Source organism: Bos indicus x Bos taurus, chromosome 10, assembly GCF_003369695.1.
Source record: "Bos indicus x Bos taurus breed Angus x Brahman F1 hybrid chromosome 10, Bos_hybrid_MaternalHap_v2.0, whole genome shotgun sequence".
Taxonomy (NCBI): domain Eukaryota; kingdom Metazoa; phylum Chordata; class Mammalia; order Artiodactyla; family Bovidae; genus Bos; species Bos indicus x Bos taurus.
The window spans coordinates 75,589,545-75,607,386 of record NC_040085.1 but is presented as its reverse complement, the minus strand read 5'-3'; the positions used below and the strand labels follow the sequence as shown (position 1 = coordinate 75,607,386).

Genomic DNA, 17,842 nt, shown 5'->3' with positions numbered 1-17,842 from the left:
TTCCATTGTATCTATTGTATAGATGTGTATATATATATATATACACACACACACCACATCTTTGTTCATTCATCTGTCAGTGGACATTTAGGTTGCTACCGTGTCTTGGCTATTGTAAATAGAATTGCTATGCACATTGGGGTGCATGGATCTTTTTGAATTATAGTTTTGTCTGGATATATGCCCAGGGATGAGATTTCTGAATCTTATGGCCACTCTATTTTTAATTTTTTGAGAAACCTCCATGCTGTTTTCTGCAGTGGCTCCACCGATTTACATCCCAACCAGCAGTGTAGGAGGGTTCCCTTTTCTCCAAACCATCTCTAGTATTTGCTATTTGTAGACTTTAAATGACAGCCATTCTGACCTGTGTGAGGTGATACCTCGTTGTAGTTTTGATTTGCATTTCTCCAATAATTAACAACGTTGATCATCTTTTCATGTGCCCACTGGCCATCTGTATGTCTCCTTTGGAGAAATGTCTATTTAGGTCTTAGGCCAATTTTTTGATTGGGTTGTTTGGTTTTTTTTGTTATTGAGTTGTATGAACTGTTGGTAATATTTTGGAAATGAAGCCCTTGTCAGTTACAAATATTTTCTCCAAGTGCATTGGTTGTCTTTTGTTTTTAAGATTTCCTTTGCTTTGCAAAAGATTTTAAGTTTCATTAAGTCTGATTTGTTTATTTTCTTTCCTTTTATTTCTATTGCTTTGGGAGAAAAGTCTTAAAACTCTTTAAGTACTGAGTCCAGGTATCTCTGACCTTGGGCTCAAGCTCTTAACCACTAAATGACAGAACGGAGTGTTGTTTTCATAGCACAAGTCACAGGAAGGAGCATAATGTGCTGTGCTTAGTCGTGTCCGACTCTTTGTGACTCCCTGGACTGTAGCCTGCCAGACTCCTCCGTCCGTGGGGTTCTCCAGGCAAGAATACTAGAGCAGGTAGCCATTCCCTACTCCAGGGGATCTTCCCAACCCAGAGATCAAACTCCTGTCCAGAATAGAAAGTTGTTTTCATGGCATGGGTCACAGGAAGGAAGAGTGTAGCATATTAACCTTCCAGTAAAGGCAGGACTGAATTCATGAAGTTGCAGTGGAGCCAGTTTCTAGCCAAGGGGACTCCTTTCATGTATGTTTTAAAGGCCAAAGGAGTTTAGATTTGTTTGGGAAGGTAAAGGGGAGAGAGTAAAGATCATTTCAAAAGAGAAGCCCCATAACAATGCTCTGAAGGGAGAATATAAGCAGAAATGATGTCGGAGAGGCCCACTCAGGTCTGCCTCGGCGCAGCCTCCAGCACAATCACTTGTTGAGAGTTAGTGCAAGCTCTGCAGTCAGTCCCCAGGTCAAACCCTGACACCACCACTTAGTAGTTTCACTCACTATTCATTGAACGGGTACAGATTGGGGGCCTAAGTGCCAGAGGCTGTTGCTGCTAAGTCACTTCAGTCGTGTCCGACTCTGTGTGACCCCATAGACGGCAGCCCACCAGGCTCCCCTGTCCCTGGGATTCTCCAGGCAAGAACACTGGAGTGGGTTGCCATTTCCTTCTCCAAGAGGCTGTTGGGACACTGGTAAATAAGACAGTCACAGCTTCTGCTTTCATGGAACTTATATTCTGGTGGGGAACAGATTGTCTGAAGACAAAACAAATATGTTCAGTTCAGTTCAGTTGCTCAGTCGTGTCCAACTCTTTGCGACCCCATGAACCACAGTACTCCAGGCCTCCCTGTCCATCACCAACTCCCAGAGTCCACCCAAACCCATGTCCATCGTGATGCCATCCAACCATCTCATCCTCTGTCATCCCCTTCCCCTCCTGCCATCAATCTTTCCCAGCATCATGGTCTTTCCAAATGAGTCAGCTCTTCGCATCAGGTGGCCAAAGTATTGGAGGTTCAGCTTCAACATCAGTCCTTCCAATGAACACCCAGGACTGATCTCCTTTAGGATGGACTGGTTGGATCTCCTTGCAGTCCAAGGGACTCTCAAGAGTCTTCTCCGACACCACAGTTCAAAAGCATCAATTCTTTGGCACTCAGCTTTCTTTATAGTCCAACTCTCACATCCATACATGACCACTGGAAAAACCATAGCCTTGACTAGACAGACCTTTGTTGGCAAAGTAATATCTCTGCTTTTCAATATGCTATATAGGTTGGTCATAACTTTCCTGCCAAGGAGTAAGCGTCTTTTAATTTCATGGCTGCAATCACCATCTACAGTGATTTTGGAGGCACAAAAAATAAAGTCAGCCACTGTTTCCCCATCTATTTCCCATGATGTGATAGGACTGCATGCCATGATCTTAGTTTTCTGAATCTTAGTTTTCTGATCTTAGTTTTCTTAAAGCCAACTTTTTCACTCTCCTCTTTCACTTTCATCAAGAGGCTCTTTAGTTCTTCTTCACTTTCTGCCATAAGGGTGGTGTCATCTGCATATCTGAGGTTATTGATATTTCTCCCAGCAATCTTGATTCCAGCTTGTGCTTCTTCCAGCCCAGCATTTCTCATGATGTACTCTGCATATAAGTTAAATAAGCAGGGTGACAATATACAGCCTTGACGTACTAACAAGATAAAAACAAAACAGGGTGACCTGATGCAGAGTAGTTAGAGCCAATCAGAATGGGTGGACAAAGAAGTAACGGGTGAATTGAAACATTTAAAAAGGCCCTGATGGTAAGAATCAGGAAGGTCCCAGGCTTAGGAAAGAGTTTAGTGAAAAGGCACTGAAGCAGGATTGAGGTGGATGCATTTGAGAAAATGGAAAGAAAACAAGTAGAGCTTGGGTAGAGTGGATGGAGGAGGAGGGGTAGGGCGCGAGTTGGGGGTAAGCCAGGCTGAGCTCTCGGAAAAGGCAATGGCACCCCACTCCAGTACTCTTGCCTGGAAAATCCCATGGACGGAGGAGCCTGGTGGGCTGCAGTCCACAGGGTCGCAAAGAGTCAGACATGACTGAGCGACTTCACTTTCAGTTTTCACTTTCATGCATTGGAGAAGGAAATGGCAACCCACTCCATCGTTCTTGCCTGGAGAATCCCAGGGGCGGGGAGCCTAGTGGGCTGCCATCTATGGGGTCGCACAGAGTCGGACACGACTGAAGTGACTTAGCAGCAGCAGCAGGCTGAGCTCTGCAGACCCGGTTAGGTCCTCAGGGTGGTTCGGGAGCCTGTAGCATCAGTGTCCATGGAAACTTGTCTGAAATGCAAATTCTCAGCCCCTACTCAGACCTCTAGAATTGGAAACAATGGGGATGGGGCCCAGTGTTGAGTGTTTCATCAAGCCCTCTTAATGATTCTGAACATGCTGAAGTTTCAGAACTTCTGGGCTTGATTATGCAGGGTTGGTTTTTTTTTTTTTTTTTGGTTGTTGTTGTTTTTAAATTTATGTGCTTATTTTAATTGGAGGATAATTACTTTACAATATTGTGATGGTTTTTACCATACATCGGCATGAATCATAGGCAGTTTAATTTTATTCTCAGTGCACTGGGAACCCACTGAGGGTTTAAAGTACGGGAGTGGCATGTTATGATTTTCATGAAGAATTTTTTAAAGCCCCCTTGCTGTTGAGAAGAGAATGGACTCTTAATTCAGCAAAAGGGATGGAAGCAGGGACCCGGTTGACTTAGGTGGCTATCACAAGGGTCCTGGCCAGAAGTGACAGTGGTTTGAGCAGAGTACCAGTGAGGAGAGCTGGGCCATCCCTGATAAGGGCAAGGGCCACAGAGAACTGGCTGCCACCGTCCAGAGGAGAGTTCAAAGGCAGTGCCTTCAGAGAGTACATTCTGGCCTCCCCAGTCTTCTCCCTTTTGTCTAAAATTAGGAAGTTCGAAGTGGAGATCGGACCTGTCTTCAGAGGGTGGGGACTTACCCTGGTGCATGAGGACAGGTGAGGTGGGCAGCAGTGATGAAGGGATAGACTCTGAAAGGCTGAGAAAGTTGGGAGCCTTCCTGAGAGGCCTAAGGGGTTAGTTTTGGAGGGTAAAGTAGGAGCCCTGCGCATTACACACACATACACACACACAGAGACATGCTTGACTGAAACCTGTCATTTCCAAAAGCAAGGGTTGTGCTTTTTGGCTTATATCACCATCCACAAAAATCCTAAGAGGGAGATAAGGGCTCCTGTTCTCTCATTTAAGCTCAGAGAGGACGAGTGCCTGAGGAGAAGGCATTGAATGAGAAGCAACAGCTGAATACAAACTCCTATCTTTTGCTTCCAAGGCTAACATCCTCTCTGTTAACCCAAGTCACCAAATGACCCCTGGAGTGGGTTAGGATGAGGGTGAGGTGAGTCATACACATGCAGGGTGGCTCCTGTCTTTATTTAAAAATTTGGTATTCATTATGAATTTTTTAAGCTTAATCCTTTTTTTTAATGTTACATTAAAATATTACTTATCTTGATCCCTGAGTTGCCTGGTGGACCCTTAGGTTTTGCACCTTTTACTTGCTTGCCTCACCCTGGTCCTGGCCATGGACCTGTTACTCTATTCTGTAACAGCCTCTTCCATTGATAGTGAGCAAACTTCAGACCTTTATCACAGAGCAAATAGGATGTCCATTCTCCTCACCCTGTGAAAATCTCAGCTGCAGATTTTACTCTATTACCCAAGAAACTGGCCTCCTGTCTTCCTGCCAAGATCACCAAGTAGCTAGAGGCTAGGTCTTGACATTGAAGCAGAGGGTACAGCACTTAGCACTCCTATGCTCAGCAGGGGCCAGGATTCAACCCTGCCCTCTCCAACCCTTTGACAGTTTGAGCTCCAGTTTATCTCTAGGTGGTGCACGACAAGAATTTTCTGTTTGCCTGGTAGAAGAAGGGAAGAACCCTGAACTGGAAAACAGGTCATCTAGAAATCTCAAAGGCAGGGACTTCCCTGGGGGTCCAGTAGTTAGGACTCTGCACTCCACTTTAGGGAGCATGGGTTTGATCCCGGATCTGGAAACTAAGATTCTGCATGCTGCAAGGCCAAAATAAAATAAAGTCAGTTAGTCTTTAGAAAAGAAAAGTCTCATAGGCAGAAATTTCTGACAACCCCTTTGGAATACATAACACAATTCACCCAAAATGGACACAACGGTTGACACCTAACCTGGATGCTGTCCTCTCACCCAGGGCCGCTGCATCACAGAACCCCAGGGCCTGCAGTCCCATGACATCTACATGAATGGATGGAATGCTGCAGCTCAGCCTTAGTTTAGTTCTGGATTAAATCAGTCAAGAAAACTCTAGTAGGACCAGCAGCTTACCTTCCATTTTGTTAAGTCCCTAATTGAAGGAGTTTCTCTGCTCAGACCTGCAACAGTAATCTTTCCTGAACTTGCTCTTCACTGGGATCTCTAAAAATTATCCACCAGAAGGATGGGCTTTTTAAGTGCTGCAATGGACAGGGATGTGAGGTGGAAAGTGAAGCTTTGACTGTGTTTAACTCAGGTCCTGAGAAGCGAGCTCCTCTCTCTTCCTAACTATTACAAGGTTTTCCTTGGACCTGAATTTTCACATCTGTACAGTATGAACTTCCCTCCTTTCTGCTTGGATCAGAATCGTCCTGAAAAAATGAGATCCCCAACAGAGAGAGAAAATAAGACAGAAAGACCCGGCGTCTCCAAAGCTATGAATCAGTCACTTGTTCTCTTTGGAGCTGGAGGAAACACACTGTTAAATAAAATGATTTTATAGATTATTCTCACTGCCTTTCCAAGAAAGAGATTTATCAGTTTCAAGGCACAGAAATGGTTTATTCCCAGATCATTGATGGGTTCCTTTTTTTTTTCCTTCTTCTTACCCTCCCCTGTTGACTTAGAAGAGGAAGAGAATTGCAGCTGTGAATTGTCCTCCTCTCCATTCTACTTTCTTAGGGTGAGGCAGGCACACTTGGGACCCAGATATATATATTCCTGTCCGACTCTTTGCGACCCCATGGACTGTGGCCTACCAGGCTCCTCTGTCCATGGGATTTTCCAGGCAAGAGTACTGGAGTGGATTTCCATTTCCTTCTCCAGGGGATCTTCCCAACCCAGGGATCAAACCTGGGTCTCCCGCATTGTAGACAGACGCTTTACCAATAGGGCTGTAAATAACTGAGTCACATATGGAACTGAGACCCACACGTGAGACCTATGGGGACTGGAAATTGAATTTCCCTTTGTGCATAACTAAGTAAGACTCCTGTGGAGACTTCTTTCAAGAAGGCCAGATTCTCCCTCCAATGTACAGTGGGTTGTACCTAACCCTTCCCCACCCTGTCATAGATAGTTTCCCTAGCATGTGTGCACACACACAGTCAAGAGCATGAAGCACTCCCTACCATAGGGCAGCAGAGGGGGAGAAATCTTTATTGTGGCTTGAAGAGCAGTCTTTTCCCAGCAGAGACATTGCAGCTAGACAGTGGAGGGGCTCTTTTCCTCATGTGCTCACATAGGCTCTTATCTTTGCATGGTGGCCAGGAGACGTAGTCAAGCTTAGGAGCCTCCTTGACGTTTGTGGCATGCTCAAAGCAAGACAGATTTGCCGTGCTTGGGGAGTGCAATCTGATGCCTCCACTGAGAAGTTTCTCCTAGAGCTTAATATTACCTGCTTTGCCATGGAAATGCCATAAAAGCATTGGTCAGGGGGAAAACGGTACTTTCTGTACATGTTCACACCACCAGACTGTGAGGGCAGGAACATGCTTTTGATCAGTATGTGGTCATATTGATGGGTGGGTGGATGGATGGATAAGTGTGTGGAGGGATGGATATTCCAGAGAACATCTAATTCCTGGAATGAAGAGTCTAGTCTATATCCTCTATGAAAAGGTAGAGAGAGAAAAATCTATAGTCTTTTCTACCCTGTAGGGCTGCCCTGTGAGGCATGACAGCCTTCCAAAGAAAGGGTGTCTACCAGAAACGCAGACAGACTGCTGACTGAGGAGCAAGAAATGAAAAGGACAGGGGAAGAAACGAGGAAGTTCCATGTTTTGCTCTGTATGCTTTTTTTTTTTTAAACTTTACAAAATTGTATTAGTTTTGCCAAATATCGAAATGAATCCGCCACAGGTATACATGTGTTCCCCATCCTGAACCCTCCTCCCTCCTCCCTCCCCATACCATCCCTCTGGGTCGTCCCAGTGCACCAGCCCCAAGCATCCAGTATCGTGCATTGAACCTGGACTGGCAACTCGTTTCATACATGATATTATACATGTTTCAATGCCATTCTCCCAAATCTTCCCACCCTCTCCCTCTCCAACAGAGTCCATAAGACTGTTCTATACATTAGTGTCTCTTTTGCTGTCTCGTACACAGGGTTATTGTTACCATCTTTCTAAATTCCATATATCTTTGAGAATATTTTACTTGAGTTATAATAAATAGAAAGCACAAAGGGAAAAAAGAAAGGGTGCTTATTTAGAAGACCATATTTTTAAAACATTAAGAGATTTTCTCACTTTGTCCGGACCTATGGGAAACAGAATGAGTGGCCCTATGGGGACTTTTGGCACTATTCTGGCTCTAAACATACCCTAAAGCCTTAAGTTCATACTCATGCAGTAATTTCAGATGTCCTTTACCCTTTAGCCCCAGGTAAGAAGTTCTTCAGGTATGGGGAAAGCAGGGGATTAGGAAAGGGAAGGAATCGGCCGTGAGGTATGGTACCCAGTGATGAGCCCAGACAGTCCCAAATGGACAGGATGCACATGAAGTCTTCAAACGTGGGTATGCGCCCATCGCCTTGCCCAGCAGTCCGATCTTAATTGTCAGTGGAGACAGAACGTTTCTACATTTTGCCTAAGGGAAGCCACCCATACTTATGGGTTTCCTCTGATCAGCCCAACTAGTCCTAAGTATGTAAAAGCTGCACACAGCAGCAGGCTCATCAGAAGGGTACAACATTGATGCCAAAGCAGCAGAAATCCTGTGCGTGCTCCTCCTTACACACCCAAACACCTTTCCCTCCCACTCTGTACCTCCCTGCCTGCTCATCCTCCCACCTATCTGGCCACTCCCCAGGCTGCAGAAAGTTATTCAGTGAAATCCATGTCTCTGCCTTCACCTGTCCCATATTCTTGTTGGTTCAAGCATGTGTGGGGAACCGTCGATCAGGCAAGAGTCTGCCAAGCGAGGCTGCCATGTATAGTTGTACAGGTTGTGCACTGCATAAAGACCCTTGAGTGAAGACTCAAAACCCAACCAGCACTCTCCACACCAAGCTCAGCTGTCTGACATGACCTGCTGCTCTGGAAGCTGGAGGAAGGAACTTTCTTCTTGCCAAGCTGTGTGTCTCCAAGGCTGTATCTTTTCTCAGTTTTGCATAAAGGCGCTGTGGAGCCTAGCAGTGGCTCTACATCAGGACAAAGTAGTTTGATTACGAAATAGACACTGCAAGACAGTTCCAAGAGATCATCTGGCTCAGTTCCTGACTTTATAAAATTTTAAAAAGCCTTTCATATTAGTTCCTGTGAAACAATGTGTCATTAACTTAGAGATGTAACACAATACCTAAATCCCAATTCCATAGCTCAGAAGTCCAGGCATGGCATGGCTAAGTTCTCTGCTCAGGGTCTCCCGAGGCTGAAATCAATGTGTGGGTGGCTGGGCTCTTGTCTGGAAAACTCTGGGGAAGTGTCTGCTTCCAGCCTCATTCTGGAAGCTGGCAGAATCCAATTTCTTGTGGCTTTAGGTCTGGGGGCCCCCTTCCTTGCTGTCTGTCATCCAGAGACTACTCTGCTCCTTGAGGCTGCCTGCTTTACGGGATGCCCTCCATCATTAAACAGCATGCTGTATCCTTCTTATGCTTCAAAGGGATTCATGCATGAAGTCCTCTGGCTTCCTTTTTCTTCAGCCAGAAGTAAAGCTTTCTGCTTTTAAGGACTCTGGTGATTAGGTCAGGCCCACTTGGATAATCCCCCTATTTTAAGGTAACATAACATATCACATAACATCATGAGGAGGTGATATCATATTCACAGGCTCCAGGAATTAAGGTAGGACATTGTTGAGGGGACATTGTATTTTATTTTTTATTGAGGTATAATTGATATACATGTTGTGCTAAGATGGGACTTGTTTGTTTGTTTTAAACCTTTAATAAAAGCAAAAAAAAAAAAAAAAAAGAACGCAGAAGAACACAATGCTGAAAACTTAGTATAAATGTGAATCTTACTAGATGTTCAAATCTGGTATAATGCAAATTTTGTTCATGCTATTTTACATTTTTACCAACTTTGGTTTGTATATTTGCCATTAAGTATTGGCAACAAAATTCTTCAGATTCACATATTTTGGCTACATTGTTTCTAACAGATAAAGATTTATTTCCAGTTTAAGAGAAAAATGCTTATGGTTTGTGCATGATCAAGTATATTTGAAAGATTCAATAACTGCTTTCATCTAATAAGTTCTGGTTTTTCATAAAATGCTGGCATCCTCATTGAAAAATCTTTTCACATAGCTGATCATTTTTGTTCTCAGAAAATGTATAAGGGATCATTGCAAAGTTCAGAATGATCCTTTTCTTTTACACAAAATTCCTCTATAACAAATCAGCTACAGTAGACTAAAATTTACTCCGGAATATTTTCCTCAAAACAAAGTCAAACCACAACAAAGACCATCCCTTGAATGGATGGTCATCGGCAGTGGCCATCAGCAGTGGCTCCACGTAAGATGGGGCATTATAGAAATTCAACCTACCACAGTCTTGTCACCCACGCACATCTATTTTAAAAACCAAATCCCTGAGCCTTTTTCCCCCAAAGGCTTATGTGAATAAGCTCTTTAAGATAGCTGCCCATTTTGAGCAAACACTCACAGGTAGTAAAGGTAGTAAAATAACTTGTAAATTGATCAGAACTCCCTTTTCTCATCATAACCTCTCTGGAACGTGCTGGTAGAATCTGAAACTGTCAGTGGTCTGTTGGAACTGGCTTTTACCAGTTCACAAGAGCTGATTGTTATGTGTTTAAGCTTTTTGCAAGCTGGTTGTTCAAACTACTCGTACCCTAAAATTTACTACAGTGGGAGCATTTACACCATGGAAGACATCACCCCAAATCAAGGTTGTTGGTGTTTTTTCCCCCAGTGAACAGGTTTACCAGCACACCACTGAGTGTTGATCTTTCTTTACAGGTCATCTCCTTGACCTCCTGTGGCATGTAGAATCCTTTCCACACACCTTTTCATGCATGGCCATCATCCAACTTTTGCATACCACCAGAAGTGGGGTGATCACTCCCTTTTAAATCAGTTGATCTCATTGATGTAATGGTATATGGTAGAGTTGAAGTCTGCCTTCTGGCCAATGGCCTCGGTCCTTTGGACACACCACTTGTGATGGCCCCAGGACCATTTGGAGTGGGTGCCATCTCCTCCCCAAGCAGACACCTCTCCTCTGGATCCACATATCCAATTCGGATTAGAAGGTCAGCCTTCAGAGCCACACTGTTTGAGTTCAAATCCCAGCTCTGCCACTCATTTAACTGTGACCTTAGGCAAGTCTCTTAACTTGCCTGGGCCTCTAGTTCCTCATCTATAAAATGGCAATAAAACTAGTACATACCTACATGGGTTATGGTAAATACTAACTAAATGAGATGATCTGTGTACCTTGCCTGGCATGTACCTACCTCATAGGTTTGTTGTGAAGATTGAATTATCTAATATAATAATTCTATAATCTAATATATAATTCTAGAATTCTGATCATTCTATCTAATATATAATTCTAATGAAGTGCCCAAAGAGGGCAGTACCTGGCAGAAGTAAGCACTATTAAATATTAGTCAGTTAATTTGAAACATGATGTCTTCATCAACAAGTCACACTGTTCAAGGTGCACTCCAATTTGCCTCTCAAAATGTAGTGTCAAGGGACTTTCCTGACAATCCAGTGGTTAAGAATCTGCACTTCCATTGCAGGGGGCACAGGTTTGATCCCTGGTCAGGAGCTATCCCACATGCCACGTGGTATGGCTGAAAAGCAAATTTAAGAAATTAAAAAAAAAAAATGCAGTGTCAGAATGGACCCAACTCCAGCCTTTGCTGAAATGCTAGACTTCGAGTTCAGCTCCGCCTCCCTGACTGGCACTAGTTTTTGAGCAGCTACGTCCTTTTCCCTGAGTTTTTAGTAGATCAGAGAGACTTCCCCCAAAAGTCTTGGGGGCTGGACAAGCAGCATCCAAATACCTGGGTTACTTGTTAGAAATGCAGAATCTCAGGCCCCACCCCAGACCTGCCTACTCAGAATCTGCATTTTAACAAGATTCCCAGGGAAAACATGCACACCGAAGTTTGAGAAATGCTATTTTTGGGGACCTTATGACACATCGATTTTCAAGAGAAAACCAATGAGAGCATCTTAAGCCTTCTCATGAGATGAGAAGCTTTTCCCCCAGACCTTGGTAGAGGTGGGAAATGTCAGTGTTGGGCTGTCAGGCTGTGTTGGAGGTGGGAGGGGCTTTTCTGCCCTGGTTCAGAGCCAGAAACCTAGCAGAGGGAGAGACAGGGGCTGCTGGCACCGACTTGAGAGATAAAAAGGACTAAAGGAAGAACCCAGCACAGACGAGAGGCTTCTGAAAGCTCCCACAGAAAGGCTAACAGCTCTGTCCTACGGCCCTGGGTCAAGGAAGCTTTGTGAGTGTTAGCTGGCCTGGAGCGGCCAGGATAAATATAGAGATGATGAAAAGGAACCCTTCTTGATGTGGTGAAGAGTCATTTAGTGGGAATCAGGAGGGAAGAGGTCACCAAGTCAGGGATTCTTTAGAGATTATTTCTAGCAAGGGAGGGCCAAAGGGTTAAGAAGCCACCTACTCACATTGCAAAGCAGAGTCAGATCCCTTTATTACCTGCCTATGCTGCCTGAATTTAAATGGGAGAATTCTGTGCTGCTTTGCTGTGGCCATAGCTGGGGAATGGCACCCAGAGTTTACCCACCTGCTTGTACAAAATAAGCTACAGGAGTAATAAGGGACATATGCTAAAACCTCAGCTCTGCTGTTTCCTACCTGGGTGACTCTGGGCAAGTTACTTAACCTCTTTGGGCATCTGTTTTCTCATCTTTAGAGTGGAAGGAATATCACCTATGTTACACGGCTCAAGTAAGGATGAAGTGAGAAAGTTCATACGGCACTGAATGAGATGGAATGTATATGTTATGTTAGATTCCTTCCTTGTGTTAAGTGAGATTCACAAGGTCCTGATTTGGAATTGGATTTCCTCATACAAAAGAATGTTCTGAGAAGGCCAGCTAGGCAGCCCAGAAATATGTTTCCTAATCCTTTCCCAGTTGCTGGTGGGCGAGGTTCTGGGGGCATCTTTTCAAGCAGCATTATCAGTCTTAGCTGGGAATGCTGCCTGCTTTGGCACCTCCCTCTGCAGAAGGCTCGGAGGAAAGGCAGGCACAGACATACTGTCTCTGAAAGCATGACTGGCTTTTAGGAACAGCTGCTCAGGATAATCTGACCCCATGACCATTTAGTATCTGCCACTGAGTGGAAGGGAAGGTCCCCTGGAGAAGGGACTGGCAGCCCACTCCAGTATTCTTGCCTGGATAATTCCATGAACGGAGGGGCCTGGCCGGCTACGGTCTATGGTGTCACAAAGAGCTGGGCGAGAAGTGAGACTGAGCACACGTGCATGAGCTGGGCAGAAGGAGGAATTGGGAATGGGAGAGAGGCAGGGTTCAGAAGCCCAAGCCTAAACCCTGGCGTAGGGTTAGGTCCTGGCTTGTTGTTGGAAAGAACAACATCATATCCCATAGACTGGACAGATAGCGTAGGTGAAATACGCTGAGGGTGTAGTTCAGTGACATGTGGGCTTCTAGCCTCTTTGTTGGAGAAGGCAATGGCACCCCACTCCAGTACTCTCGCCTGGAAAATCCCATAGATGGAGGAGCCTGGTGCGCTGCAGACCATGGGGTCGTGAAGAGTCGGACACAACTGAGTGACTTCACTTTCACTTTTCACTTTCCTGCATTGGAGAAGGAAATGGCAACCCACTCCAGTGTTCTTGCCTGGAGAATCCCAGGGACAGGGGAACCTGGTGGGCTGCTGTCTGTGGGGTTGCACAGAGTCGGACACGACTGAAGCGACTTAGCAGCAGCAGCTGCAGCATCCTCTTTGTCCCACTGAGAATGCTTAGGCATTCCATCAAAGTAGCCGTCAATATATTTTTTGTTCCTAATGAGTTATATTTTCACTGTAAAAAGGCAAAGTAGATTCATTTCATGAAGTCTCAGGTTCATGTTCAATTTCATGAATTTCAGATTAATTTTATGATTCTGTAATGTGTTAGAAGTTTGCCATTAGCCATGTCGGGAAGGCAGGACGAAGGGCCTCCTCTACACCAGACACTAGGACTACAGTGACAAGAAGGACAGGCTCCCTGTCCTCAGGCAGCTTACACTCTAATGTGGACAGATAGACTATAGGCAAGTAGGCTAGTAACCTAACCAGCTAACTTCAGGCTGTGATCAGTGTACTGAAGGGAATGGGCCTAGTAAGTAACTTGATGGAACATGATAGAAAGTGATCCAGGGTGGAGGGGTGGGCATGGTGGGGAGGAAAGAGACCCAAGGAGGTAATATGGCCTCTCGAGGAAGGAATGTTTATGTGGCATCAAAAGGACAAGGATAAGCTCAGAGCTAGGCACTGGGAACAGCAAGGATGATGCCCTAAGTGGGCAATGATTTAAGGAAGAGGAAGACAGTCTGTCTGGGATCCATGAGCAAAGGGAAAACATTATGAATGAAGCTGGATTATATAAGATCCTATAGGCTATAGTAAGAATTTTGTATTTATTCCAATTAAGGAGGCATGGTAAGACCTGGATTTTATTTTTAGTAGATAACCCTGTTGTCATGCAGGGAAGGAATTGAAGGAGGATGGCAAAGTCAGGAGCAGGAAAACCTCTTAGGAAGCTATTGCAAAGTCCAGGGGACAGGTAATGTTTTGATCTAGGTCTTGATAGAAGGAAGATGGTGATAAATTAAATGTTTTAGGGTCAGAAGTGGGCATCGGGCGGGGGCTGTCAATGGGGAGGGATGAGGGGAAGGGAAGGAATCAGGCGATTCTGGATTTAAATAGATGATGGTTCCATTGACTGCAGTGGAGAAGAACAAGTTTAGAAAGAGAACTCAAGACTCGGCTGGTGACCCTTAATAAATGTAAATGTTCGTCTGGCCTGATTTGTGGCTTAAGCAGAACTGAGAACTTTCTCAATTTTCTCCAGGCCATGCCTTAAGCCCAAGCAGATGTGGTGCCTTCCCCACAAGCAATCTCAGGGAGGGAGTCTTACATCCTGCCTCCTCCCCTGTGACACCTTCCAACTAGAGGGTCCTCCTCGCTCAGCCAAATTTCTTTTGCCACTACTTGTTGTCTGGCCTCATTTCTCGGTCTTCAACTAAGTTGTCAATGGCTTCTCTCATTCTGTTTATCCATTCACTGAAAATCAAACAAGCACAAGGCAGGCTGTGTTCCTGACATGTGGTCTGTCCAGCCCACAACTTGTCACTGGCAGGGACACAAAGCCAGATTGGGGGAGAATATGAGAGTCGCTCTCCATGCTACTACCTTGAACATTCCAAGCCCCTCTAAGAACCCATCTGGCAGTTATGATCCTGTTCTGTCCAGTTCCTTCTTGACCTGACTTCTATTTCTAGCCTGTGCTACCTCTTGGGTCACCAGTTCTATTTCTTGACTTCCCTTTTATCCTCTGATTCAATAACTGGAGATGAGATTTCTTTACATATTACTCTCGATGCACCAAACTGGAGTTATATTACTCTTAGTAATGATAGTGGCTATTTATTAAGCACTTACTAGGGAACGCACAACCTGCCAAGTGCTTTGCACGCATTATCTCAGTTAGGAACGCTGTGAAGAGGTATTAGTATTCCACTTTACAAATGAGACTTGGCGAGCTCTAGCAAGTCGCCTGAGGTCACCCAGCTAACTGAGAGGTGGGGCGGGGTTTGACCCCAGGTCACCGTCTCTGATACAAACCCCACTGCCCCGGAGGAGAGAAGGCCAAAGGATTGTGGCCTTTCAGTGACCCCAGTGGGTGATTCCTGCACTCTCTGGTGACCGTCCAGGTTAATCTGTGACTGGGGTGGGTGTGACAAGTGATGAGGGTTTGGAGCCCGTTTTTGAAGCAGTGGGGTGGCAGGGGCTGGGTGCGTTAGTAACTGCTATTACATTCACTTCAGGAGCCATGGACCGACATCTACAAGATCGACAGTGTGGCTGATGGAAGCTCTGTAGACATCCAGAGTTCTAACAGTGACTTGGGAAAGCACAGGAGAGAAGAGAGGTTGTTCCAAGTCACAATGTAGCCATATTCCTACTTTATGCTAAATAACAAAGGGTGAAGCTGAAAGCCTCCGTCTCCTCAAGGGCAGGCCTCGTGGCACCCGAGTGGGAAAGGGCGATGCCCTGGGGCAGCTGAGCCCGGCTCCTATGTGGCCCGTTCTCTCCCACCGCTGAGACTCAGCTCCATGCCCACCCTCATCCCGCAACGTCTCTCCCGCTTAGTATCTGGGGTCTGATCCGGAAACGTCCCCCTCGTCAAGCATAGCCTGGGAGAGGCTCAGGACTGCCTCTGTTTTTGAAGCTCCTGGTAGTAAGTATTTTTTAAAGTAAAGAAATATGCAAAACAGGGTTCCTGAAATTGGTTTTTGTTTTTCGATGTTTAACAGAACAACTCCTTTTAGCACAAAAAACAACTTAATTGTGCTCATCATAAGATCGCTGTAGGATTTATGAATTAATCGTAATTCAGAGAGTCAGAGTTCCTGTGATCCAGTCCGTGTGTTCCTCTGACAACAGAAGCTCATTTGCAGATCTGATCGGTAGTGTTTGACAACTGCTGTGAATTACCAGAAGGTGTGACTTGAGCCAAACCGCCCTCTAGGCTTCCCTGTGATAGTCACAAACACAGAGAAAGGGACCGGTTCCAGGCCAAACTCCCACGGGCCAGCAACATCCCCCACACACTGCCCTTTCTGCCCTTTCTATAAAATAAACCTTTCAAGTCAGTATCAGCTGATTTCAAAAGAAAAAAATTTTTTTTTTTTTAGTTCTCTCTTGCTCTAAAAGCAAGACAGAATAAGGAAGGAAATGCTTTAGAAGAACCTAAATGTCTGAGCCTTTATATGTATATTTCACAGCTCTCACGTTTGCCCTGGGATGATGTTAGTGTTATTCGGCCTGTTTGTGTAGCAGAGAAATTATTCGTCCAACGTCACATAGCGTATACAGGATTAGAACCTAGATCCTTTAACTGCAAAGCCTGAGCATCTTCCAGTCTAATAATGCCATGAAGCCACTCAAAGCCTGGGAGGAGTCTAGTGGGGCTGGAAGGCGGTCTGGGGCGACCACTCTCCTCTGTGCTCCTATGGTGTTGGGGCAGATTTTTGACCTTTCTGGGTCTTTTCCCTGTTTCTTTCTCCTCCTGTTTCTTCTGTGGCTGGCTAGCCCCCCAGTCTACTCCTTGCTTATGATCCTTATTTTTCCATCCACAGCAAAACAGTTCACATCAAGGTAATTGATGGTGAGGCGTATGAGAAAAACAAGAATTACTTCATTGAGATGATGGGCCCCCGCATGGTGGATATGAGTTTTCAGAAAGGTGTAGTACCCTGTCCTGCACACTAACGTTAACACCCTCCTCTCCTCTTCTGTTTCCTCTCCCCTTCTGTTTCCCCCTTTCTCCTACCCATTTGTCGCCTTCTCTTTCCCCTTCTTCTGCCTCTCTGGTTCACTGTCCCTGTTTCCTTTCTTGTCCTCTCTTTTCCTCTCTCCCTCTCCTCTCTCTGCACCCAGCTCTGCCCTAACACCTGCCAGCCTGTCACATGGTATCATAAGAGGGATGCTCAAGAGCCAGTGCTAACTTTTGTGGGATGAGGAAATGGATATTGGGGAAAAAATGAGAGAGAGAGAGCACCAGCCCTGAGAGTATCATATACGAGGCTCTCTGCTTCTCCCGAGTGGTTTAGGATGCAAGGAAGGAAAAGATAGCACAGCTCCAGGCAGAAGGGCAGCCCTGGAACACTGGCTCAGCGCTTAGCCGAGGTCCACGGGGCAGCTCTTCTCAGGGCTAAGCTGATAGTCCCTGGGTACCAACGATCAATATATTTGGATTTGGGTTCTATTTGTGGTTCATCCATTCCTCAAGGCAGGCCTTAGGTGAGAGCCGCTTAACTACCATATCCCTGGGAGCAAGGGTATTTTTCTCTCCCTGACCTTGATTGAGCTGAAAGTACAGGTTTGAGTTCTAGGTCTAGATCAAAGACCTGCCTGTCATATTCTGCTTTCCCTGTGAAGGGCATCTAGGTGTGAAGGCAGTTAGAAGATGGGAGGGAGGATTCTGACCTGAGGGGAGGCTTCCCCAAGAAGTCACAGGACTCCTCAGAGTGGGCAGAGCTTCTGCTTCAACTTAAATGGCCCCATACACCCCAGCCTCCAAGAGACAAGACATAAAATCCTTTTTTCAGATGGATCATACTATGCAGGAGGGCATAGCCATCAATCGTGTCCCTCCAGACCGTGCCCAGGGTCACAGAGCAAGAACCCCCTACTTGTCCCCCAGCAGAGTCCCTGCAGTGGAAAAACAGGCCGGGCTCACATCCTGTAGACAGCCCTAGGGTACCACGTCTAGGATGAGAGAGAGTCCCAGAAAATGCCTCTTGACAATCAGTGATATTTGTCTTTGGTGCACTGAGCAAGGTGTGGAAAGATGTCCAGAAAGTGCTCAAAAGGTCACACATAAGCACACACACACACACCACAAATGCACAGCAAGTCCTGTGCCCAACAAAGCACCTTAGATCAGCCTAACACTATATAGATGATAAAGCCGACCCTG

At 45.5% G+C, this 17,842-nt stretch overlaps 1 protein-coding gene across 8 annotated transcripts in view; it reads left to right on the top strand.

Annotated features, from left to right (window-relative positions):
- The window catches only part of SLC8A3 (solute carrier family 8 member A3), a 168,290-nt gene that overhangs the window by 131,561 nt on the left and 18,887 nt on the right, over positions 1 to 17,842 (top strand). For 4 of the 8 annotated variants that reach the window (XM_027552288.1, XM_027552285.1, XM_027552284.1 and 1 more), the window contains exon 3: positions 16,500 to 16,606. The exons of the other annotated variants lie outside the window; for them this stretch is intronic. In XM_027552288.1, coding sequence (XP_027408089.1) covers positions 16,500 to 16,606 — 107 coding nt within the window. The remainder of the gene's footprint in view (positions 1 to 16,499; positions 16,607 to 17,842) is intronic. 8 annotated transcript variants of the gene reach the window in all.